This window comes from Lepidochelys kempii, chromosome 6 (assembly GCF_965140285.1).
Source record: "Lepidochelys kempii isolate rLepKem1 chromosome 6, rLepKem1.hap1, whole genome shotgun sequence".
Taxonomy (NCBI): domain Eukaryota; kingdom Metazoa; phylum Chordata; order Testudines; family Cheloniidae; genus Lepidochelys; species Lepidochelys kempii.
The window spans coordinates 120,602,144-120,628,898 of record NC_136385.1 but is presented as its reverse complement, the minus strand read 5'-3'; the positions used below and the strand labels follow the sequence as shown (position 1 = coordinate 120,628,898).

The window sequence follows — 26,755 nt, the reverse complement described above, 5'->3', positions numbered from 1 at the left end:
TATTTTTTTAACGAGCATCATCAGCATGGAAGCATGTCCTTTGGAATGGTGGCTGAAGCATGAAGGGGCAAATGAATGTTTAGCATATCTGGCACCTAAATACCTTGCAACGCCGGCTACAAAAGTGCTATGCGAATGTCTGTTCTCACTTTCAGGTGACATTGTAAATAAGAAGCAAGCAGCATTATCTCCCGTAAATGTAAACAAACTTGTTTGTCTGAGCAATTGGCTGAACAAGAAGTAGGACTGAGTGGACTTGTAGGCTCTAAAGTTTTACATTGTTTTGTTTTTGACTGCAGTTATGTAATGAAAAAAATTCTACATTTGTAAGTTGCACTTTCACGATAAAGAGATTACACTACAGTACTTATATAAGATGAATTGAAAAATACTATTTCTTTTGTCATTTTTACAGTGCAAATATTTGTAATAAAAAATAATATAAAGTGACCAGTGTACACTTTGTATTTTGTGTTGTAACTGAAATCAATATATTTGAAAATGTAGAAAAGCATCCAAAAATATTTAGGTTTCAGAGGAACAGCCGTGTTAGTCTGTATTCGCAAAAAGAAAAGGAGTACTCTAAGGTGCCACAAGTACTCCTTTTCTTTTTGCAAAAATATTTAGTAAATTTCAGTTGGTATTCTATTCTTGTTTAACAGTGCGATTAAAACTGCGATTAATTGCAATTAATTTTTTTAATCGTGATTCATTTTTTTGAGTTAATTGCCGGAGTTAACGGTGACTAATCGACAGCCCTAATAAAAAACAATGATCAGGTCTGATAGAAGCTCTTCTGGCAGATCTGTTGATTCCATGAGAGAAACAATGGGGCAACTATTAAACTACTGAACCTGTTACATCTGCTCTCTCTAGGGGAGTGAAGAGGATCCCTGTGTCTGAAAAGATCTTGAACCTGCCACTCCATCATGCCAGGTGTTGTGAGAAGTGGAGTGATGAAGCAACTGGAGGGAGTAAGAGAAGAGTGTTGGGGGCAAAGTAAGGATTATCTGATGGGGAGAGTAGGTGAGGGAGAGGAAGACAGAGGGAAGCTATGGAAGGAACAGATTGGGTGTACAGGGACAGAAAGGCAATAGTGACAGGGAAGAGAGATGGGCAGAGAAAATGAAGAGGAGGAGGAGGATGCATGGGTGGTGCGTGAAACGTTTGTTGGGGGAGACTTGCCCCAGCCCCACCCCTTCCATGCCCCCACCCCTGCCGGAGCTCAGAGCCCCCCACCGTGGCTGCTGTCCCCCGCCCCGGGCTAGAGCCCCCAGCACCAGGAGGGCAGGAGGCATGGCTCCATCCCCAGAGCGCTGAGGTGGGTGGTGCAACCAGAGCGCCAGGAAGGTGGATGGCATGACCCCAGCCCCGGAGTGCCAGGCAGGGCGGCGCGGCCCCAGAGTGTTGGTAGGGTAGGCGGCATGGCCACAGCCTCCAGAGCACCAGGAGGGCAGGCGGCGTGGCCGCAGCCTCCCCAGCCCCAGAGAACCTAGCTGGGGCCACAACACAGGGACAGGGGAGCTCGCAGGAGGGGACCTGGGGACAGAGAGTGGGTGGGGGCCACACCTGGCTGTTTGGGGAGGCACAGGTGTGGCCCCCACCTATGATACCCGGTGCCCATCGGAGGAGGGGGGGAAGGTGAGAAAAAGAAAACAAAAGTTAAAAAGAGTAAAGTAGGAAGGTTAGAGAGGTGGAAAGTAGAATGAGGAAATGGAAGGACAGGAAAAAAACCACAAACCCTCTTACGATTAGAAAGATTTGCTTTATTTACGTACGGTATTCCATTTGCACAATAATGTACAATGGCTGAAAGGAGGAGAGTTCAGTGGGATGGGAATAATTTTTAGATTAAATATAGCCAGAGGGCTGCAGGGGGAGAGTTTTGAGGCTGACTGGGGGCCAGACCAGGATTCCCACCAACCAAATCCAAGTTCTGGGAACTGTGGATCTGATCTCAAGATTAAATAAACTCCAAGATTCCTGAATCCATCAGAGGCTTCAGTGAGACCAAGACAGAATCAACAAGGGCCTATGTACCTTAATCTGCCATAGCCATTCTTCTGGATACTCTCATCAGATCAAGCACAGCTAAGCAGGGTCAGGCCTGCTCTGTGCTTAAATTGGGACCTTCAAGGGACCAAATTTTCTTGTATTGCAAATATTACAAAGTAACTCACTAGAAAACTCCAGCCAAACAGTAGCAGCAGAGAAGGTAGGAACCCATCCAATTCCCCACAATGAGCTATGAACTTCAGAACTTAATGAGGAGTATTTAAATACTGACTTTACTAACGACAGATTATTTTTATTTTTTAAAACAAACAAGCAATATGCCAGTCTGGGAAAAATGTCCCTGCTTGCAGCTTTTTCAAAAAGTCCTGTATTCCTCAAGATGCAAGCACCACACACCTCACCTGACCATCAATGTTAACGTCAGTGAAATGTCCCCAGAGATCCTCTAATCATTGCATAATCATGAAAGAGTACCCAGGCTGAAAGTAAGCCATTACGGGCCAGTACGGCATACTGGTACAAAGTGGCCGCCGGTTTAAAGCGCTGACATGGCAATGCTTTAAAATTGTTGTGCCTTTTGCCTCCCCCTCCCCCAGCTGGCAACGGTGGGTGGGGGATGGGGGCAAAAGGATCAGCTGCCCTGGGGCCAGCGATTTAAAAGGGCCTGGGGCTCCGGCCGCCGCTGCCACTACCAGTGGCTGGAGCCCCGAACCCTTTAAATTGCCGCTGGAGCCCTGGGCGGTGCAGGCCAGGCAGCACGCAGATGGGCTGGCTGGGGGATGCTGACCCTCCCCCCGGCCCCAGCCCTGCCCCTTCTGCCCAAGGCCCCGGACCAGTAAGTCTTCGGCGTTATTTTCACCCCTGAGAGTACCCCTTTCTGCTTATGTACTCAGGTTTCTAACCACCAGAGGAGTGAAGTTCTGGAATAGCCCTCAAAAGGGAGCGGTGGGGGCAAAAAAACTAACTGGCTTTAAGACCAAGCTTGATAAGTTTATGGAGGGGATGGTATTATGAAACTGCCTTCAATGGCACGTAGCCAATCTGTGACTGCTAGCAGCAAATATTTCCAATAGCTGGTGATGGGACACTAGATGGGGAAGGCTCTGAGCTACTACAGAGAATTCTTTCCCAGGCTGGTGGATTTTGCCCATATGCTCAGGGTCTAACTCAGTGGGTTTCAATCTATGGTCTGCAGACTGCTGGGGGTCAGCACGCTATGTCTAAAGGGTCCACAAAAGGTGACTATGAAAATAAAGTTTCAGATCCCAGAAAAGGCATCCATTTTTCTGATCAATGAAAAGTATTTGAATATCCCCCCCACCTACAGGTCAAAATCAAAGAAGTGTTGTCATTACCATAGAAGCCCACAGTTTAGCACCCTTTCTAATGCTGCGCAAAATGCCGTGCCACGCAGGTGTAACATTTATCGTTGAATTCTGTTCAGACAGTTTTCAGTCTAAGATTTCTATAGTAGGGGTGCACGGACCAAAGCAGCTCTTGTTTTGGCGTCTCTCTACTGGAGAGCTGGGGTGAGCTCAGCTCACTACTCCGGGAACGTAGCTTTCTGCACGTGAAAGTTCTCTGGCCATTGCTGTTCATCCCAGACTGGCATCGTGATCAGGTTCCAGGGGACTGGGATGCCTACCCATGCTGTCTCTAAGCGTATGTCTACACAGCAACTAGACACCTGCAGCTGGCCAGTGCCAGCCGACTCAGGCTTGTGGGGCTCTCAGGCTAAGGGGCTGTTTCACTGCAGTGTAGACTTCCAGGTTCAGGCTGGAGCCAGGTCTCTAGGACCCTGCGAGGTGGAAGGGCCCCAGAGCTCGGGCTACAGCCTAAGCCTGGAAGTTGACACTGCAATGAAACGGCCCCGCAGCCCAAATGCTCCCGAGACTGAATCGGCTGGCACAGGCCAGCTGCAGGTGTCTAGCTGCTGTGTAGACACATCCTAACAGGACCTGGTGCATGGGCAAAGACAGCTAAATGTGAACTCACTCTCGCGACATACTGATATTGTTACGTGGGCAAGTGTTTCACCATAAAACTTTAGAGTATAGACGTGGCTTAAATGCCAAAGCCCATGTTAATGGTACATGGCATAGTTAATCACAAAATGCAGGCAATGCAACTTTTAAGGCTTGAATAGCAAAAACATTTGTATATTTTCTATTCCTGTTTTTCTGGTTCAATGTGTAGCTTTAATATTACTATTTCTGTTATAAAATATGTGTGATAAAACACAAGATGTGCAAAGCTTTGCACGGGCCAATGAAATGTTGCTGCTGGAAGATTTAACTCTTGCAATTCCTGACTTTTTGCATTAATGTCAATTGTTGCATATAATTATATAATAGCAATCCTTCCCGCTGCGATCTGCGATTTAATGTTTCGTGAGATAACATGAGACAGTGTGAAACCACTTTGCAGAATAGCAACATGAGAAATAGCAGGGTTTTGTAATTTGTAAGGTTCACAGGAGTCTTCAGGATACAAAGCACGGCAGGTGCACATACTTCCATATGGAAATTAAGAAACTCTCCCAGCCATTTATCGCTAATGAGGGAATTAAACCATCTTACTTTCCACGGCACACCACAAAACCAAAGCTCAGGCTAGGGCACTTTTTGTTAGAGATCGCAGGAGAGATTTAGCAGTGAGATGGGTCAGGAATGAAAACCGTTGTCTTTATTCTAATATGCATAACCTAATCTCCATTCCAAGAAAGTGATTCACCACTGGCACAGGGCTCCCTTTCCCGCCTGTGTCCCGGCATGGGCTGTTGGGGTCTGGCTACCCTGCAATAAAACCCCAGTGGCTGGCACACCTCAGCTGACCCAAACTCGGACTGCGGGGCTCCAAAACTGCAGCTTAGACATTTGGGCTCGGGCTGGAGCCCGGGCTCTGTGACCCTCCCTCCTCACTGGGTCTCAGAGCCCGGGCTCCGGCATGAGCCCGAACCTCTACCCCGCAGTTTTACCCGCCGGAGTCTGAGTCAGCGGAGACGGGCCAGCGGCGGCTGTGCAGCTGCGGGCCGGACCTACCCCGGGCAGGCAGAGCTGACCCGCCTTTCCAGCTTGAGCACGCTCTGGCCTGTGGATCGGGAAACGCCGGGGGCGGGAGCACGTCCCTGCCCACCACCACGGCGCTGCTCCGCGGCCTGGCCCGCCCGCGCGCGGTGCCGGCTCCGCGCCCAGCGCTTGGCTGAGCGCCCACCTCCGCCCCTTCCCGAGAGGGCCGGGCCGGGCTCCCAGCCCTGGGTGACAAAGCGGGCAGCGGCGAGGCTCCCCCTCTGTCCCCCAGGCAACCAATCGCCCCGGGGCCCGTCGCCCTCCTGCCCCGGGCTGGCTGGGCGCAGGGATGCGGCTTTTCCAGCAGCTCCTGGGGGGGGGGGAGCGGCCCCAGGCAGCCTCCCCAGGCAGCCTCCCCGCCTCGCCTCGCCTCGCCCCGGCCGGGCCGGTTGCAGGCTCCTCCCCGCGCTGTCACACATGCCTCAGGTGCTTCCTGCCCGCCCGCCCGCCTGGCTCGCGCGGGCAGGGCCGGCGATGCGCTCTGCCGGGGCCCGGCGCGAGCGGCGGCGGCGCCCGAGCTTCCGCGCCGGCTGAGGGGAGGCTGCGGCGGGCGGGCGGGCGGGCGCGGAACTGGCGGTGGAGGCGGCGGCGGCTTCCTGCTGCGGAGCGGCGAGGGCCGGGAGCTCCCGCTGCGGGGGACTCGGCAGCCCGGCCGGGCCCGCCTCGGCTGGGGCGGGGACGCTGCTGCTGCTGCTGCTGCTGCTGCTGCTGGGGCGGCGGGCGGTTGCTTCCCCGCGGCGGGCGAACTCCGGCGGGCTCGCGGCGGACAGAGCCCCAGCCCCGTCCCCGCCCCGAGCCCGGTGATTGGCGTCCCGGCGGGCAAGGGAGGGGTGCGCCTGGATTGGGGCGGCGGAGGGGGGCTTGGGACTGGTCTCGGGCAGTATGGCTCAGAGGTGGGGGAGCGGGGGCTGCCTGCCCCACTGAGGAGGGGCTGCCGCTGCTGGACCCCCCCCCCCGCCCCGGGAGCTGCTGCGCTCAGCATCCCCGCCGGCTCTCCATTAGTGCCCCCTCCGCCTCTCGCTGCCCAGCCGGCTTGCCATGGCCGGGGCCATGAAGTTCAACGGGTACATGAAGGTGCGGATCGGCGAGGCGGTGGGTCTGCAGCCCACCCGCTGGTCGCTGAGACACTCGCTCTTCAAGAAGGGCTACCAGCTGCTGGACCCCTACGTGGCGGTGAGCGTGGACCAGGTGCGGGTGGGGCAGACCAGCACCAAACAGAAGACCAACAAGCCCACCTACAACGAGGAGTTCTCTGCCCCCGTCACCGATGGCCGTCAGCTGGAGCTGGCCGTCTTCCATGACACCCCCATCGGCTACGATGACTTTGTGGCCAACTGCACCCTGCGCTTCCATGACCTCTTACACACCCTGGGCAGCGCTGACAGCTTCGAAGGCTGGGTGAGTAGCTATCCTTCCGTGGGGACGTGGGCTGCCCACGGAGTGTGTGCTCATATATACTGGCATGTACATTCACACACCTGTGGGCATGCACGCACTTGTACACCTTTATGTATGCACACATGTCTCTGCGCTCATACGCCTGCCTTCGGTCACACTGGTACGTGCATTCTGCATGCAAGGGCGACAAGATGCATCTGTGACGGCCACCATGTTGGACAACCTGCTGAAGATTGAACTGGGGACCTCCAGGGCTAAAAATATGAGCTCAAGAGCCCCAACAAGGGGCTGTAAAAACTCTTTGAATATGTGAGTAATGCACACTCACTAGTGGGTTACACAGGCACACCTACAAACTCTTATACATATGTGTATGCTTGCCGTTAATTGCAAACATATGCACACCAGGAAGGATACATTTCCTTACAAATCTACATATGTACATACCCATACACCTGTGGATATGCACACACACTTTGGGCGAAATTCACCCCTGAATTTAAACCAGTTACAGGGATGAACTTGGCAATGCATGATCATGCATAGATCACATACATAACAGCATAAGCCAAACATCAGTATTTGCAGGTTGTTCCCCAACTTTCCAAGTAGGTGCAATTTGCATCCTTCCCCTCAGAGCTATAGTTCATGTTTCAACTCTAATGATGGAGTAGATGATATACAGAATCATAGAAATGTGGGGCTTCAAAGGACCTGAGCTGGTTATCGAGTGCATCCCTCTGGGCTGAGGCTGGATTAAATATACCTAGATCATCCCTGACAGGTGTTTGTGTACCTTGTTCTTGTTCTTCAGTGAAGGGGATTCAGTGACAGGGATTCAAAAACCTACCTCAAACCTGATCTAGTGCTTAACTATGCTTAGAGTTAGCAAGTTTTTCCTATTGTCCAACCTAAATTTCCCTTACTGCAGGTGAAGCCGATCGCTTCTTGCCCTACCCTTAGTGAACTTCGAGAACAATTAATTACCGTCTTTGTAAGAGCCACTAACATATTGGAAGACTCTTATCAGGTCCCCCATCCGTCACACAGTCTTTTCATCTCTAAACTGAACATGCCCAATGCTTTCAGCTTTTCCTCAGAGGTCAGGATTTCTAAACCTTTTATCACTTTTGCTGCTCTTCTCTGGAATCTTTCCAATTTTTTCACATCTTTCTTAAAATGTGGTGCATAATAATTATCTCTGTGTCAGTTAAAGGCTCTCCTGCTTTCATTTCCAGAGCTAGAATATGGAAAAGGGAAGTGTATCCATCTAGCAATAGTTTACAGTTTGACAAGAAATGCTGAATGAAAATACACACCGTTCCAGGTAGACGGATTGCAGAGGAGTTTGGATATTCCCAGAAGGAATTAACAGTTAATAACTTGTTGAGACCAGACGGTTTAGTCAGTGTAGTCAAAAAACCACCAGTCAAATCACACTGATGATGCATGCGGGGGAGAGAAGTGCCACTGGAGAGAACAGCTAGATATTGAAATCTTAGCTGCCAGTGCTTTCCTTTCTCAGTTCAGCACAGTGGCTGAGAAATAGTATTATGTATCAAAGTACCAGAGAGACGATTGTGTCTATAGAAAAATACAACATTGGTGCTACACATCCTGCTTATTTATTGTCACCCCCAACAGTGTGCTAAGTGCTCTCCAGCCAAGCATGAGGTTCCTGCCCTGTAGAATGAGCGGTTGAAATACATAATGGATTGATAAAAGGATAAGGCAAGGGAGAAACCTCATGCAGTGTGACAGCATTGTGGTTCACACCCATCTTGTCAATCTTTTTGTTAATATTGGTTATTAGTTTTGTCGCCTATTTCAATAACACTTGTTTTAGGTGGAAGGGCTCAAGTCCTCCTTATACAATGTATGGGCTACACACCCATAGATATCCGTTCAAAATCTGTACGTGGTGCTGCAGCTACACCATTGTAGTGTAGATACTGGCCACAGTGATGGAAGGGATTTTAGCTGGGTTGACAGAAGTATTCTTCCATCGACCTAATGGTGTCTACACCAGGGCATAGGTCATTTTAACTAAATCTCTCATGCATGTGAATTTGCCACACTCTTGATTTTGATAGGGCTTGTCTTCACTACCCAGGTAAGTCGACCTAAATTATGCTACTCCAGCTACGTGAATAGTGTAGCTGGAGTCACCATAGCTTAGGTCAACTTACCCGGGTATCATCACTGCACTGTGTTGATGGGAGACCCTCTCCGGTTGATTTACCTTACTCTTCTCGGAGAGATGGAGTACCGGGGTCGACTGGAGAGCGCTCTGCCATCGATTTAGTGCAGGGGTGGGCAAACTTTTTGGTCTGAGGGCCACATCTGGGTATAGAAATTGTATGGCGGGCCATGAATGCTCATGAAATTGGGAGTTGGGGTGCGGGAGGTGGTGAAGGCTCTGGCTGGGGGTGTGGGCTCTGGGATGAGGCAAGAAATGAGGAGTTCAGAATGTGGGAGGGGGCTCCAGACTGGGGCAGGGAGTTGGGGTGCAGGAGGCGTGAGGGCTCCGGCTGGGGGTGTGGACTCTGGGGTGGGACTGGGGATGAGGGGTTTGGCGTGCAGAAGGGTGCTCTGGGCTGGGACCGAGGGGTTCGGAGGGCAGGAGGGGGTTCAGGACTGGGGCACGGAGGGTTGAGGGCTCTGGCTGGGGGTGCAGGCTCTGGGGTGGGGATAGGGATGAGGGGTTTGGGGTGGGCCTGAGGGGTTTGGAGGGCTGGGGCAGGGGGTTGGGGCGTGGAGGGAAAGACTCAGGGGTGCAGGCTCCAGGTGGCACTTTCCTCAAGCAGCTCCCGGAAGCAGCAGTGTGTTCCCTCTCTGGCTCCTATGTGGAGGCATGGTCAGGCTGCTCTGCGTGCTGCCCCATCCATAGGCGCTGCCCCTGCAGCTCCCATTGGCCATGGTTCCTGGCCAATGGGAGCTGTGGGGGAAGGCGCTTGGGGCAGCATCAGCATGCAGAGCCCCCTGGCCTCCCCTATACATAGGAGCTGGAGGGAGAACGTGCCGCTACTTCCAGGAGTCGTGCAGAAAGCCCCCGACTCCGCTCCCCAGCTGGAGCGTGGAGCAGGGCAAACCCTAGCCCCGCTCCTGGAGGGAGCTTGAGGGCTGGATTAAGAGGTCCGATGGTCCGGACATGGCTCGTGGGCCATAGTTTGCCCACCCCTGATTTAGCGGCTCGTCACTAGACCCACTAAATCAACCCCTGCTGCATTGATTGTGGCAGTGTCGATCTCCGCATAGTGAAGACAAGCTCATAGCTAGGTTGACACTACTAAAACTTAGTCTGACCTTTCTGCATTGCTGAAGGCTGTGAAAAATTTCGTGCCCTGTGCAACATTGTTAGGTCAGCCTAACCTCCACTGCAGATGTGGCTAGGTCAGTGGAAGAATTCTTACATAACATATCTTCAGATATGTTTTAAAGAGGATGGCGATTAGTTGTTCTCCATATTCATTGGCAGTAGGACAAGAAATAATAGGCTATCTGCAGCAAGAGAGATTTAGCTTAGATACTAGGAAAATCTTTCTTGCTATAAGGATAGGTGTGTACTGGAATAGGTTACCAAGGGAAGTTGTAGAATCCCCATCATTGGAGGTTTTTCAGAGCAGGTTAGACAAACAGCTGTCAGGGATGGTCCAAGTTTATTATGTCCTGTCTCAAAATGGGGGGAATGGACTAGATGAACTCTTGGGATCCCTTCTACACTACCTATGATTTGTATGATTCTGTGTATGAAAGGTTCTTTATACCAGTATAGCTTATTCCCCTTCCTGTGCGAAAATAAGGTGTATTGGTATAAACACTTTTATAACCGTAGAATTGGTCCTCACCAAAAAGGGGGTTGTACCGCTTTTAACTACACCAGTATAATAAAAGCTGTACAACTTTTGTGGGTAGACAAGGCCTAAGAACTAATGCACTCTTTTTGGTCTGGTGTTCTAAAGTAATATTGTAGCCCTTGATGCATCTAACTAATCGATGGCTAGTATTTCGTGAAAGCCATAGGAAAGCATAGTGCACAGTGCAAATCTTGCAGTCTGTAATTAGAGAATTTAGAATGCTTGAGCATCCAGATGTGGAAAGAGAGGCATCTTTAGCAAGTAGTTTGTCACTACTACTGGTCCTTGTCAGTTAATGTCATATATGTGATGATTTGCTTAATCCATAGCAATTTAGGCCCCAAACTCTTACATATATGAATAACTTTATGCATGTGAGTTGTCTGGGTATCAGAACGGAATACTGTGCTTGGGGTGCATGTTGAAATTCATATTCGGAGGATCTTCTTAGAATTACCTATGTCTCATAACTCTTCAGATGAGTTGATTTGCCAAAGCCTCTCTGCTAAACAAATGTTATTACAAACTGAATATTTCTGTAATTGCATATTCATTATTAAGCAGGTGTGACATTCATCTTGCAAATTTGTAAGAGCATGTTAATAGGGAAGATTTGTAGTGAGGCTCTGCTCTCTTTCTCTTTTTTGTTTACGCCTTGCGTATGAATAAAGTGGGCATAGCTATCTCCACTATCTTGTACCTTTGAATGCTGAGTGGGTGTAAAACTCTGCCAAACTTGAATGGCAGCACCTTACACTTGCGTTACACAGGTGCATCCAGCTACAGCAGGTGCAAGGCAGTGGATAATCAAGCTCATCATTATACTCTGGATGCTGTTATGTTGTGATTTGCATTGTGATTACAACCCTGGTGCTACAAGAATTATTTTAAAGCATTTATTGAGCTTTGCAGACATTTGTTTAAGGATTTTGCTAGTAGCTCAAGTACGGTGCCTCGTTTATTTGTGCCTCTGCTGACAATCGGATGACACTGAGGCTGTGTCTACACAAGAAATCTTACGGCGGCATAGCTGTACCGATGCAGCTGCGCTGTTCTGAGATCTCTCGTGTAGCTGCTGTATGGCAACAGCGAGAGCACTCCCGTTGACATAATTAAACCACCACCAGCAAGCAGAGGAGAAGCTCTCCCGCCGACATAACGCTGTGCACACTACCACTTATGCCGGCAAAACTTATGTCGCTCAGGGATGTGTTTTTTCACACTGCAGAGCAACATAAGTTTTGCAGACATAGGTGGTAGTGTAGATATGGCCTGAGACACAATAAATCAGAGGTTTTCAAACTGTCGGGTGTGTCCCTTGGGGGGGGAGTGTAAGAATGTTTGGGGGGCCCAGCAGCGATGCCAGGCGGCTCTGGATTCAGCCCAGTGCCGTGGGACTTAGGGCGGGAGTACCACCTCTACCCTCTGACTCGCCTCTTTTTGTCTGGTTTGGGGAAGCGCAAACAAAAATTGTAATTCAAAGGAGGTGCGGGGGTTGGCTCAAAAAGTTTGAGATACACTGCCATAAATAGTGCAAAGTACTGAAGTTTTAACTGAATGGAGAAATTTTTACAATAGATCACTACCAAATATCTTAATATTCATTCCTATGGGACTTAAGTAGTAGCTGATGTAACTTTTAAGCATGGACAAATAGTAATTGTAAGAGCATGCTGGAACAGCATTGAATTGTCATAGTTACTAGGGAGTGATTTAATTGTTGTTACAAAGGTTGTCAGTCTATAGATATAGCTCCTAGAATTTTCAGCACTTTTACTCACCAACCTTGTTAAACTACCTCAAACTTTTTGTTAGCTTTGATCTTGAAGAGTATGAAGTCAAGGGATTCACCTACTTAAACATCTCTAAAACCACTAGGGGAAAATACACAGATGGACCATTAGATTGATGGGCTTGGAACTGCTGGCATGTCTTGACAGTCTTATTTCCATCTGATCCCATGATGGATGCTTGCACAGTGGCTTGTTAGGAGTTCACTTGGTTGCCATGGGGGTGAAAACTAGCCTCGCTCTTCTTGTGTTGCCTTGCAAAAACCCTTTTAAATTTCTCTTGCAGGCTTGCAAAAATTTCTTTGGTAGGGTTATAATTTTCTTGTAGCAGATGCAGAAGTTTTTCCCTTGTTTTGAATGTGATCAGTAGAATAATTATTATTTATTGTTAAGCATTAACTGCTAACCGGTGTATAAGACCCAAAGGAGGACACTGTCCCTTCCCCAAGTCTTCCACAATCTAGGTGGGCGGGCAGACAGATGACATAGTGAACAGGGGTGCCCTAGAAGATGCTTGTTTTAAGACGCAAAGCTGTGAGCCAGTAGGAAGTTGAGGGTGCTCAGCACCTTTCTGATTCAGGCTACTGAGCATAGGTTGTTTGTTGTTGTTGGGGTGTGTGTGTGTGTGAGTGAGTGATTTTTGTAGCCTGTGACAGCATATTTCCTGACATGGATTGTCACTGTGGACTTTGCAGAAGTGGATACTAATATCTAAATTGTATCATAAAAGTTGGGTTATTGCTGATTATGTACTATATAGATTGTATTACTTTTAAACCAACCTTTGTACTTTTGGATAATTTAATTATTATACCCAGATGTACAGACACTCTTTTTTTTAACCTATGTACAGTAACTCCTCACTTAACGTCCTCCCACTTAACGTTGTTTCAAAGTTATGTCACTGCTCAATTAGGGAACATGCTCGTTTAAAGTTGTGCAATGCTCCCTTATAATGTTGTTTGGCTGCCTGCTCTGTACACTGCATGTAAGATGTTGTGGAAGAGCAATGACTTTACAAGGGAGCATTTCACAAATTCCTCTTCTCTGCCTCCTCCCCCTCCCTCACAGCGCTTCCCCCACCGCCAAACAGCTGTTTGGTGATGCTTAGGACTTTCTGGGAGGGAGGGGAAGGAGCGAGGAAGTGCCACATCTCCACTCTTCCCCCTCCCTCCCAGAAAGTCCTAAGCCTGCCAAACAATTGTTTGGCGGTGCTAAGGACTTTCTGGGGGCGGGGAAGGAGCGGGCATGCAGTGTGCTCCGGAGAGGAGGTGGAGTGGGGGTGGGAAGAGGTGGGCCTGGAGTGGAGCAGGGATAGGAAGAGATGGGCCTGGAGCATCCCCCAGCAAAGTCGGCACCTGTTCTTCTCCGGGTAAGCTGCCACTGCTGCTGTGAAGGTGCTTCCTAGTGTCATAGAATCATAGAATATCAGGGTTGGAAGGGACCCCAGAAGGTCATCTAGTCCAACCCCCTGCTCGAAGCAGGACCAATTCCCAGTTAAATCATCCCAGCCAGGGCTTTGTCAAGCCTGACCTTAAAAACCTCTAAGGAAGGAGATTCTACCACCTCCCTAGGTAATGCATTCCAGTGTTTCACCACCCTCTTAGTAAAAAAGTTTTTCCTAATATCCAATCTAAACCTCCCCCACTGCAACTTGAGACCATTACTCCTCGTTCTGTCATCTGCTACCATTGAGAACAGTCTAGAGCCATCCTCTTTGGAACCCCCTTTCAGGTAGTTGAAAGCAGCTATCAAATCCCCCCTCATTCTTCTCTTCTGCAGGATAAACAATCCCAGCTCCCTCAGCCTCTCCTCATAAGTCATGTGTTCCAGACCCCTAATCATTTTTGTTGCCCTTCACTGGACTCTCTCCAATTTATCCACATCCTTCTTGTAGTGTGGGGCCCAAAACTGGACACAGTACTCCAGATGAGGCCTCACCAATGTCGAATAGAGGGGAACGATCACGTCCCTCGATCTGCTCGCTATGCCCCTACTTATACATCCCAAAATGCCATTGGCCTTGCCTGCAGCGGGCTATGCCTGTGTGGGATAAGCAAGGGGCATTTCCCAACTACAGTACGGTACTGTACAGTATATAATGCCTTTTGTCTGCCCCCCAAAAATTTCCTTGGAACCTAACCCCCTGCATTTACATTAAATCTTATGGGAAAATTGGATTAGTTTAACATCGTTTCACTTAAAGTTGCATTTTTCGGGAACATAAGTACAACGTTAAGTGAGGAGTTACTGTATTATATAATTTTAATATTAGCTTAATAAAATTTCTAAATCTGTAAAGAGAGATTTGAACAAGAGGTTGAATGATGGACAAAATCTGACTATTGGGTTCAGAAAGAAGTTTTAAAAAGTTGATTGGGTATTTGCCTACCCATTCAAGTCAGTCTGTTGCCCATCTTTAAAGGCAGGGAGACCTGCTTCTTGCAGAGTTGGATCAAATAGCCACTCCTTCCATGTGGCAACATCTTTCATTTAAAATGAAGACTGATTAAGCTAAACAGAAAGAAAGTGTGGCTTTCCTGCTATTATATACCAGGTTACCAAATTAGATCACAGGGAATGCTGATGAAACTAATTGGAGACCCTCGTTAGAGGGTAAGAGTATAGGTCTGGGATTTATTAATCTGGTACTGGAGTCAGAACACACTCACACAATGGGACCAGTCATGTCAGTAAAGTCACTTCTGGGATGAATGTTTACAGGCCTGAGCCCCTGGTCGCTGTTTTAGAAGAGGCTGCTTGTTAAGAAAGGGAGCTGAGGTTAGGTTAACAGTAGAAAAAAGCTAACCAAGCACCTTGGAGAGATTTCTGTACAAAGCTGAGTTCTGTAGGACTCTTATAGTCTAATCTGATGGGGCCTCTGTGCATTTGCATTTATATTAAGTCTTTACCACATAGGCTTTTTTGTAAGGCTGCGTTTTAGCCAGCATGATCGGGGTTTTTGATTTTGAGTAATTTCTGCAAAACAATTTGGTTTTGACTTATTTTGCGCTACAGGCGATAACGGGCCACCAAGGAGGCGGCTTGGACTATTGAACGGTTGGAAAACCTACTAGTTTATAGTGTAATTCGATATGAAAGCATATCTCCTTACTAAGCCGAATGAAGAAAATTCAGTTGTTATCCTCCTTGCACAGTATACAAGTTCCTTCCATTTTTCATGCTTGAGTGAGTTGTTGTGCTTCGCTAATACATTCAAGAAATCCCCAGAGCTTTTGTGTAACCATGGAAAAGGACAAGCAGAAGAGATATCAAATAAAATCAGTCTCTAAGTATTCCTGTAAATGGTTCCATATCAAACACCACACTTCTCTGTCCACAAAATTTCAGACCATTTGGAAATTCATAGAATCATAGAAGGTTAGGGTTGGAAGGGACCTCAGGAGGTCATGCTCAGCAATCATAAGCCTTTAAATGAGTCTGCCTCTGGCTGGTGTGAAATCTTAGTTTTTAATATCAAGGAGACAACATCTGAAGTGGTGGGTTACCGACAATAATTTTCATGCTCCAGGCTGCAGCGTTTTTAGACTAGTCAAAAATTCAAAGATCAAGTAGAACATCCTGGCTTATTTTTAAGGCAAGGTTTACACTAGAAAAGGTTTGTGATACAGATATCCCAGCAAACTCTCCTAGTATAGATGTAGCTTATATTGACATTAAAGTGCTTTTGCTGGCATAACTGCAGCCACACTAGGGCTTTTGCCAGTATAGAAATGTTTTGAAAAAGAAAATGGTAGCTGCTGCTCTTTTATGTAGTGATAGAACCTATAAAGGCTTCAGTCAGCCCCCCATTGTGCTCGCTCATGTACCTGTGAATAAAATAAAGACATTCTGTGACCCGAAGAGTTTGCAGTCTAGGGCTATGACAGTTTGCAATAGGTGGATAAGCAGACACATGGGAGTGGTGGATGGTGGAACAGTAGAGAGGGTCTGGGTATGTCTGGACAAATTAGTTGCCTCAGTGGACAAAGTAGTTGCAAGTGGCTGCCAGTGTCAGTCAGTGGTGAGTTGTAGGCATCATGGCAGAGGTAGATATTTAAGGAGGCCCTGAGGAGAGGAGAAGGCAGTGACTCTATGAATTTTGATGGGACATTCTTCCCAAGCGTAAGGGGCATTTGTTGCCATGAGCGATAAGAACAGGTGGCCTTAAGTGGACTGTGACTCAGTAAGCAATTTCTTATTTTTCATTCTTCAGGAAAGAACTTGAAATTTCTCTCTCATACGCAGGACTGGAAAGGACCTTTTGGGTCATCAAGTCCAGTCCCCTGCTGTCACAGGTAACCCTGTCATATAATCCCATTCATGAATTTATCAAACTGCATCTTAACACTGGTTAGGTTGTTTGCCCCTACTATTCAGGCTATTCCGGAACCTCCCTCTTCTGATGATTGGAAACCTTCTAATTTCCAGGCTAATTCTGATTCTGATCCAATCCACCATGTTAATAAGGAGTAACACTAGCACAGTTAATGGTGTAAAACTGCTGTGAGAGAAGTCAGGCTCTCAGCATTCTTTCTGGCATCAAATTTTGTTCTTTCTGGCATCTATTTTTAAGGCCATCCTAACAAATGTCTTCCTCCTCCTTTTACAGTTCATTGTGAAATGTCAGTCTGTAAAAAGTTTTGTTTTTTGCTAGGTGCCTGTCTTTTGTGGGATGCAATTTCGGAACAGAAATCCTGACACTTGCTTCTAATTTGACTCACACCAGCTTTACATCAGTGTGAACCCATTGACCTCAATGGAGCTACTTCTGCTTTGCTGTGTTGCCCAGGTAGACGGTGCAATTTCTTGTGGATGTGAAAGCTGTTGCATCAGTTCAGAGATTAGCAATTGTATGTAAAACATGAATGTTGACCCTACCAAGGTCCTGATCCTGCAAGCTGATCTGGAGGGCAGAACTCCGTATCCCTATGGAGCCCCAATGACGTTGTCCAGGCTCTGCTGGAAAAAAGATCTGTGTGCGCAAATTAGTTTGCAGGACTGGAACCACAGATAGGTGCTCATCACTTTATTAATAATGTAGATTTAACAACAGTGAAGAGCCCAGTGCAGAAGCACTGAGCACTCTAGAGATAATTACATTTATAATTCCCCCCAGCAGCAATAAATAATAACAAATAAAATCAGTTCAGCCCACAGCATCAAATAATTGGTGGGAGATAAAAAATTATTTCAGCCAGCCAATAAATGTAAAAACAAAATAAAACAAAAGTACCCTCTCTCCCCTCATGAACATGCTTTCATCTTTCTTCCAAACCCTTGGAGCATGCCTGGAAGATCATCAAGTCAGGCTGTTTCATCCCAAGGAGGAAGCAAGTTCTAGTGTCCTAGGACCATCCCAGAGAACACCCAGCCCGTTGATTTTTCTCCTTTATTAGCAGTCTGTATCTTTGGCCAGTATGTCATAGTGAGAAAAGTGATCTCTCTGATAGGCGGATCCCAGGATGATGATGATGATGATATTTGTATTATCATAGCACCTAGCAGACCTAGTCAGGGACCAGGATCCCATGGTGCATGGCACTGCACAAACACAGAACAAAAAGCTGTACCTGACCCCAGGAGCTTACAGTCTAAGTATAGGACAAGAGACCAGCAGATGGACAAGGATGGATGGGGGAGTACTAGGAAACAATGAGACAATATTGGTGATCAGAAGTGGTCTCATCGCACCCAAGCAGCCTAACTGCTGTTAATTTTTTTTGTAGGTGTGACACCAAAGGAGAGTTTTAAGGAGAGGTTGTGAAGAAAGATAATGAGGTTGCTTTACAGATGGTTACCCGAAGCTCTTCCCAACCAGGAAGGGCAGCATAAGAGAAGTAAATGGGTGATGGAGGCTGACATCATTGGCCAGTTGGAGGTGGGAGTAGACCTTTTGATATAGAATGAGAGAGGATAGGAAGGGGGGGATGAGACAAGTAGCTTATATTTGGAGTAGAGATGGGGCAGCTAGTGAAGGAATGTAAAATGAGGCGTGATGGGGCTACAGTGACGGGCTAGGAAAATGATCTTAACAGTAGCTTTCTGAATGGATGTGAGCTGGGCAAGATTGCATATGTCAAGGGCAGAGAAGGATGTCGCAGAAATTGAGATGCAAGACAATGAGAGCCTGGATGAGAGTTTTAGTTGTGTGGACGGACAGGAAAGGGAGTATATTAAAGATTTTAGGCAGAAAGAATTGGCAAGTTTTAGATGTAGCCTGGGTGTGAGGACCTAGCAAGAGTTCCGAGTCAAAGATACTTAGAGGCCGGAGTGACAGGCAGGATAGTGTTGCTGTCTATGGTGATCAAGAAAGGAGGGTGTCAGCAAGGCTTGTGGAGGAGAGATTTAGGGCCCTGGAGGTCATGGCCAACACCTTAAACTCTACCTGGAGAACTATAGAAAGCCAGTGCAGATACTGCAGCACTGGTGTCTTTTTGCAGGACTGGGCCCATTTCATTTATGTCTTTATCTTTAGAGCATGTTGTTTTGTTGGATTAGCAGAAAAAACTTTTTACAGTGTTCTGATGTGTGAAATCTAACGAGTTCATGCCTTACATGCTCTCTGTGCTAAAGATAGAATGTTGTTTCTCCAGAACATATTCACTTTCTGTCTTATTTGAACAGAAGCTGTTCAAACACTCTTCTAGTGGTGTTTCGAGCAACTTCAGGCATAGTGTGGAGGTTCAGACTACATTGTCACGCTTCCAAAACATTTTTCAATGCCTTGCACGCTGCAAACAAAATGCATTGAATGTGTAACTCATGATTGGACCCTCAGAAGTTGTTTACACTTGTCATTTGGTTGAAAGTTTACAAAATGGCCTATGTCTAGACTAGGAAAATGTGCTTTAAAGCATGTTGGCTAACATAACTAATATGAACGTGTTCTCAAATATGAACCTGTATGTAGCATAGTACAAGGTTTAATGTGTTAGCTGATCATGGTCAATCCGAAGTTCCCCCAGGGTTAACTATAACCTCTATTAATACATTTTTAAATGTCACAGTCTCTAAGGTAAGTGCTAGAGAAGTAAGTGTAGGTGTTCAAAACCTTAGCCTGTTTTCCAGCACCACTCATTTTCCTGGGTTAGACAAGACCAGTGGAGAAATATACAGTGTTGAAAGTATCTCTGCTGACACACAAAATATAAACAGTGCACAAGTGTTTTAAACATCAGAACTGGGGTGTGGGGGGGAAGCTACTACAATTTTGACCATTTAGACCCTGATCTAGCAAGGCGCTTAAGTATGTGTGTAACTTTAAACATGAGTAGTCTCACTGAAGTCACTTAGATCATCCATGTACTTAAGTGCTTTGCTGGATCGAGGTCTTAGTTCTAAGTTTGTCATAATTCTGACCTTAAGATCAGGCCACCCATTACATTTTTTTACTTTTGTTCTATTCATCAAGAAAAAAAATCAATTTGTGTCTTTCCGGAGCCTCCTTCCCCCCCCACCCCAATTCAATTACGCTATTTTACAGGAGGCTGTGTTATAGATGCTTTTTTGTGAGTGATCATAATGCGTTTCTGGCATTTGCTGTAACTCGGGCATTTCCCTTTGTCACTTAGCAGTGTATATGTGTAAGCAATAGAGGAGATGAGTATATACTTTGGTCCTTTAAAAAAAGTAATCTTTGTTCTCTTACTACAAATTGAGTTGCATCGATAATAGATTTGTCGTGTACCCTGTTTTTCAAGCAGTGTCACATCTCATTTAAATAACAGGCTCTGAAGCACCTGCTACTGCCTTGAGCAGCAATGGTAGGGGAGGAAAGACTATGATACTAAATTTTGTTTTTTATTCAGCACCTTTGATGCAGGGTTCAGTATACAGGCTCTGGGGAGAACGATTCAAAAGACTCTTTTGACCACCTGAAATCTCCCCCCAGTAAAATAGATACCTCCCCACTATAAACCACGTGGCTCATTAATACATGATCTAGGCAGCTGTCAACATCAAACCAGAGCATGTAAAAAACAAAATTGCACTGTGTTCAGAAAAAATGTCTGCAAAAATAGTTTAGCCTCAAGAGTGCTTGAAAAGAATAACCAAAGCTGATGCTTCACTATGGACTATCACAGACAGGACAAAAAGCACGGGGTTTTTTTTTAAGCCAATAAATTAGCAAGCAGTTGCAGAATTTTAACCAACGACCATATCACTCTGTATTTCAGGCAGGTCGTCTCTTAACAATATGTAGCAACAGTTTCCACAGGAACTGCACTCTTTACAATAGACCCTGTTGTGGCTTGCTGCTGTGCCGCAGTCATGGAGTGTAGGTGTTCTGACACTTGCAAGTGGACCAAATCTTTCCATCTCTTGCTATGAATTTTTTCCAGTTAGTTTTTAGTTGTTCAGACCTTTTTATTGCAAAAAGATTGTTAATTAGGTGGCTGAAAATATTCATTGTAGACGTTCATCCCCAAAACCTTTCAAGCACTATTCTACTGTAAGATGAGTATTTACATCGTGAAGTATCAGTTAAGTCAGAGTGAGGACCTGATTCTGAGCTGCGGTCATTCAGCATAGCTCAATCAAGGTCAGTGGAGTTATTTCACGTTACACCAGCTGAGGATTTGGCCCTTGATTCTATAATCTTATCTATAGCTCAGTAAATGTCATACATAGTAGGAGTTGTGTGGTACTTTGTGTTTAGTTTCTGTTCTTAAGGACTTTCATATGGATATATCATATGTCAGATGCCAAAGGAGCCATACCATCTGCATTTATTTTTTAGTGTCATTAACCGGATGATCTGACATGCCACTTACAGGGCTAGATCTATGCTTGCTTATAGGCTGTTTATTACAGAACTCAGTGAATCTTAAAGCAATTAAGTTATTCAAACATCTTCCTTTAAAAGAAGATTTATGAAAATGTCCTCTAGAGACTACTCCCCTCTGGCAATGAAGTCTCTTTGGCTATAACTCTAAATTGGCATTCATAGGTTTTAAAAAAAATCATGGCATGAGAACCCCACAGTAGGAGATTGCACCTCTGAAAGAGCTGTGTCCAGTCAACTGGAAAGAGACAGAATTACGGTTAAAAGGACATGATGGTAGTGCCATCCAGATGGGGAAGCGTTCCTTCCAGGGTGGAATTTTCACTTATTCTACTAGCTAATGTTTAGGAGGCTTTTGGTTAAAAGTGTGTGTTTTTATCAAATAAAGTATTGACACCAAGACAGACTGTGGGCTGCTGTGACAAGCAGAGGGTATGACAATTCTCCTCTGAAGTATGGAGGTATGGCAATGAACACTACCCATCTTCCACTGGGGTCAAGGTGGAGCTTTGCATGTCTTGTTCCCAGACAAAAGCTCCATATTAAAGAGGAGAGCATTGGCTGCTGCACTTGGAACTTTGCAGGCTACTCCACAGTTTGGCAATGCCCGGGTTCACATAGGATGTGGATTAACAATAATAACCTTATATCCTTCAGTAGCATCAGTGTATGTTAACTCTTTGCAGTCTGCTTTGGACTTACGAAGGAATCTCACAAAACTAGGTGACTGGGCAACAAAATGGCAGGTAAAATTCAGTGTTGATAAATGCAAAGTAATGCATATTGGAAAACTATACATGCAAAATAATGGGATCCCTCCCACCTCTCAGGGTCCCAGAGCCTGGGCTCCAGCCCGAATCTGAACGTTTACACTGCAATTAAACAGCCTCTTAGCCCAAGCCCCACAAGCCCTAGTCAGTTGGCATGGGCCAGCCGCGGATTTTTAATTGCAGTGTAGACTTACCTTTTGCATCCAAGAGACAGCTCAGTTATATCATTTGAAATGTTCCTTTACCTTGAAACTGTGTTTTGGAAGGAAAAACATGGTAAATGTTACTAAATGCCAATGCACTACCTTGGGGCTTTCATTACTAACTCCAGTAATACTCCAGTAACTCCATGGAGGGTGAACAATCAGGCTCACATACGCTAGCAGACCTGCGGAAGTCTGGAGGCCCTCTTTAGCTCCTTCCCATCTGAACACAGCCACTAGAGTGGTAGCTGTGATTATAAGTTTGCAAAGGCACAATGAGATCACTCTTTTGTTGTTTTTCCTTGACTATGTAACCGTGATCCCAGAGTTGATGGTACTAAAAATTGCCTGAGGGCCTTGACACTAGTTTCTTATTGTACATCTTAACTTTTGAGGTTCCATGAATGTTTTAAAACTAATCTTTGCTGTAGAAATATGGAGCATAATGTCATTATTTAAAGTTTTCCATGTAGAAGATCTTTTTTAGGTGTCAATCTCTTACAACTACTTCTCTGATTTAACTTTTTAAAAAATAAAGAAAGTAGACAGAAATTAAGTAGAATAGAAATAGCAGGTTTCCGTACATGGCACAATGGAGCTCATGGATGTTGTCAATTGAATATTGAATCCTATGCTACATTCTGGTTACTGAATAAAGACTCAGCTGTGTCTCTTAGAGCCAGACCTAATGTGATTAGGACACCCAAATGAGTGGCAACATCTGTAGGCATTATATCTATAGACTAGGAGCAAAAATAAACCCCCCCAGGAATGCTGGGGGAGTACACTCCTTGGTATTCCATCTTTGGAAACACCTTGTCTAAGAGGCTAGATGGACAAAAGTTGCTACAGCTTTAACAATATGTTCTTGAGGACTGTCAAGGAGATACCATAGTGCAGCTTCAAGATATGGTAAAAGGACGAGGAGTCAAAATACAGACTATCCCGTAATATAGTTAAATGCCAGAAAACTGGCAGTAGAGAAAGAATGTAATTAAGCCATGACCTGCCAAGAATCACATGAGCACAAATGATTAGACCTCTCCATGTTGTCATAGCCCATATTATCAGCTAGACGTTAATCCAGCATCAGATAGAGATAGCAATTGGTTGCTCCCTTTTAGATACCTAGCTAGCTGAGGGGAGGTTTTAATAATGTAGTTAGGCTTTTAAATGGGTGCAGATCTGAATTGCATATGCAATGTCATTGACAGTTTCTGAATACATAGACCTCTATGCGTCTCCTCTGTCATGTGAAACCCCCACTTTTGCCAAAACTATTAATTTGTACACAAAATCCCCTATCCCCAGAGGATTGCAACACTGATAGATTTTCAGATAATACAACTAGAGCAGCATTTTGTAATGTTTAGGAAGAGAGAGGTTTGCATTTATTTTCGAGGAGGAAAGAGTAATTTTACCCCTCAGGCTTTGGGGGATTCTATGGAATCAAAAAGTGTATTGTATTCTTTGATATTGCAGGCCCCTTGCAATTGTAAGGCATTATGGCTTGGCAGATAGGATTCTGGCTTGGGTCTCAAGAGACCTAGGTTCTGTTCCTCTGTCTGCTACCAGCCTGCCTGCTGGGTGACCTTAAGCAAGTCTCTTTGCCTCAGTTTCCCTATCTGTAAAATTGGGATTATGAGATTTTCGTCCTTTGTACTGCACTTTGAGTTCTATGGCTGAAAAGCACAATATCAGAGGTAGATTTTGTTGTTATAACACACTGGTCTGGAAGCATAGCCTAGGCAAGTGATAATCATAGCTGACATTCATGGTCTCTGCACATATACAAACTGAATAGTTGCTATCCAAGAAATACAATTTGGAATACAATAGTGGTAGCTCATGTAATAACTGCCTGTACCTTTCCTTAAATATTCTGCTAATATTTGGGGAAATTAAATCCACCAGACACTTTTTTAAACAGAGCAGTAGTACTTTTTGCACTGTTTTAAAATGTTTCATTTTAGTTTCCACATCATGTAGCCCCCAGTTTCCTTCCTGCAAGATAAAAGCTTGTAGAGATATGTCTGTCTTGGGGGTTTTTTTTTCCTCATGCTTATCGCTGTAGGAATGAAACACTATAAATAATTTGACTTCTTCAGTAAACTGAGATATACCATGATAACCTTAATTTTGCTGTAATTAATAAGAAGGTGCTGGGCTTGGCAAAAGCCAGTCAGGTCTCTTAAACGTTACTGGAATAGCACCTTATTAGCTTAAAGGAAGACCTTTCATCTTTCTCCCTGTGACATTAACAATTTGGGAGACCAAATCTGGGGAATTCGCCGGCTTACATGTTGGTTACTGTATTTAGTGAATGTTTATTTTCTCAACTGAAGAAAACCTACTGGTCAAAAATGGAGTGGCAGCAATAGACCACAGTGAATTAAATGCAATGGCTGATTAGAAACAGCTGTATAGGCTATTTCTGAGCACTAACAGAGATTTGTATAAAAAGAAATCCCAACAAATTCAAGATTATACCATAACCCTGTAATTGTTACCATAATGGTCTTCCAGAATTTTGTATCAAAGAACAAAGCCACAAAAAGTACTAAGCACCCCAAGGAAATTAAGTAGGATCACAAGAGAAATGTTAGTTTTATATAAGATGTAAACATCTGCAAATAGCTTAGGACTCCATAATCACCTGAGTTACATTCACCAGAGGTAAAGGTGTATAGATCAAGGTCTTATTTCTCCAGTCTTTCCTTGCTATAAATCCATGGGTAGCAATGGCGGTTAACAAGCACAAGACGTCCAACGCCATAGAAGCAATGTCTTGTACCAAAGGCCTTGATACAGTCCTCGTTGCTCAATGTAAGCTTTAAAGTTGTGAGTGACTTCTAGGTTTGCTCAGATGTGCTATTAAAGCTCAATTCAAGCCAAAGGAGAGTGCCTCAAGGCCAAGAACCCTTTTTTATCGCTGCTCCTCCTAGTACTCTTTCTCCATTTATTTCTGCAGTTTCCTCTGGAGCCAAATGAACACGCTTTCTGTTTCTTCCCAGACAGAAAGTCAAAGGGTCAACCCTTCAATGGGGCATGGAGGAAAATAGGCCTTTATTTGGGATGAGCTGTTTCTGAGAACTTTGGGTAGCCCTAAACCCAAACTTCATCCACAAACCCATACACTTCCTTCCACAAAATGATCTGGCACAGGCTTTGCAGTGCTGTTTTAGTACTGAGAAACACCACAAATGTACTTTTTTCTTGTGGTATTTCAATTGTTTCTGTTCTGGAAAGTCTGCCCACATGCCAGTTGTCTGTATTTTCTTTTAATTATTTATTTACTTTATTTAGTTTTTGATTGGAAATAGCGAGTGTAGCAATTTCCTGGTTTTTCTGCCAATGTATACTGAGCTAATCAAGATACATTCCAAAACCAGATAGTCATTTCTGAAACTCTTGGGGGGGAAACGGGGAAGTGAGCGGGTGTGTGTCTTTTTAATGAAGAGGGGTGAGGTTTCAACAGTTGCACAAGCCATTGGATATTCATGTCTTTCTCTTGTTAAGTGTTGAGTCTCCCTTCCCTTACTAAACAATTAGCCAGCAGAGTTTCTTGACTAACCACCACTGTCTGCAAGAGAAATCAAATTGAGTCTGCCTTTGTCAAAGCCCCTGGAAGTTCTGTCACAAGAACAAATACTCTGGGCCTACTTTCAGACAAGTGTGCATGCAATGGCATGTGCAGTTGTTTTGCAAGCACACTTACAGTGATTGCACATGCAAATGGGGTAATCATATACACATGGTAACAGTGATGGGATGTTTTGGGGTTTCTTTTTGGTAACAGTGTGTGTGAATGTCTGAAAATGGAGCCCTGTATTTCCAAAACTTCAATTCTGTGGTCCTGTGGCTTTCTCAGTTTTCACTCATTTGGAAGTTTTAATGATCCCATGATCCCTATTTGAAAAGAGGAGGAGAAACCACATATCCAGTAGTGGACTATGCACAGTGGTATTTGATGCGCTTTCTCTCATAACAAAATGAGTTCTGATATGAAAAGTTGTATGCAGATTTAGCTCCATTTCCCTGCACAATCACCAAATTCCCATGATCTGATTCACCAGTAGCGCAAAGCAGCCTTATCCCAATCATTCTGTCCACTGAAGATTTCCCCTGCAATGATTTAGAGAGCCACGATAGCCCATGATATGCCACCCTCCAGCTGTAGTGTAGTTTAAGAGGTTTGGGAGTATGACTCGGCTCTCTCTGCACTTGGCTGCTATAATGATCCCTGGGAGCCATTGATGGCTAATGTATTGTTATGAGCTTGGTGAGACCTTGTTATAAGTTGAGTTAAAACCTCATTGAGATTGATGGGTGTGAACTCACCCTTCAATTAACATAGGGGCTTATGCTTCTAGTTAAGATAAAAGGGATGTGTGAACCCGCCCAGGAACTTTGGGTTGAGTATTGTTTTAGGTGGGGCGTACATATGTATATATATGTGCACGTGCTTGTGGGAAGAGTGTTCATACAAAAACTGAGAACGGACAAGAACACAATGAGAGGAAGAGGGAAGGAGAAGCTTTTAAGCACAGTGTGACCCTGGAAGAAGCTAAAGAGCAAGTTCTTGGTTCCTTCTGCACTGAGACACAGGACTTCGTACATTCTTGTAAATCCACAAGACTGCATCAAAGAAAATGCCAGACTCCATCAATTTTTACTTCCAGCTGGAATATCCCTAAAACCCTGTACTTTGACTAATGACCTGGGTCAAAAAAGGGGAACAGAATGTTATAACTTTCAGCCAGACGATGCCTTCAAAATTACAGGTGCAAAGATGGTTAAAGCCTCCATTATGTGCAGCCCTCTTCTCTGAGTCCCATCCTGTGGGATTTTCCATAGCAGGGGAT

At 45.4% G+C, this 26,755-nt stretch overlaps 1 protein-coding gene across 1 annotated transcript in view; it reads left to right on the top strand.

Moving 5' to 3' along the window:
* The first annotated feature begins 5,682 nt into the window (after nucleotides 1–5,682).
* Nucleotides 5,683–26,755, top strand: part of PRKCH (protein kinase C eta) — a 168,778-nt gene continuing 147,705 nt past the window's right edge. Inside the window, exon 1 of the mRNA XM_073349907.2 lies at nucleotides 5,683–6,482. Coding sequence (XP_073206008.1) covers nucleotides 6,123–6,482 — 360 coding nt within the window. The 5' untranslated portion in view covers nucleotides 5,683–6,122. The remainder of the gene's footprint in view (nucleotides 6,483–26,755) is intronic.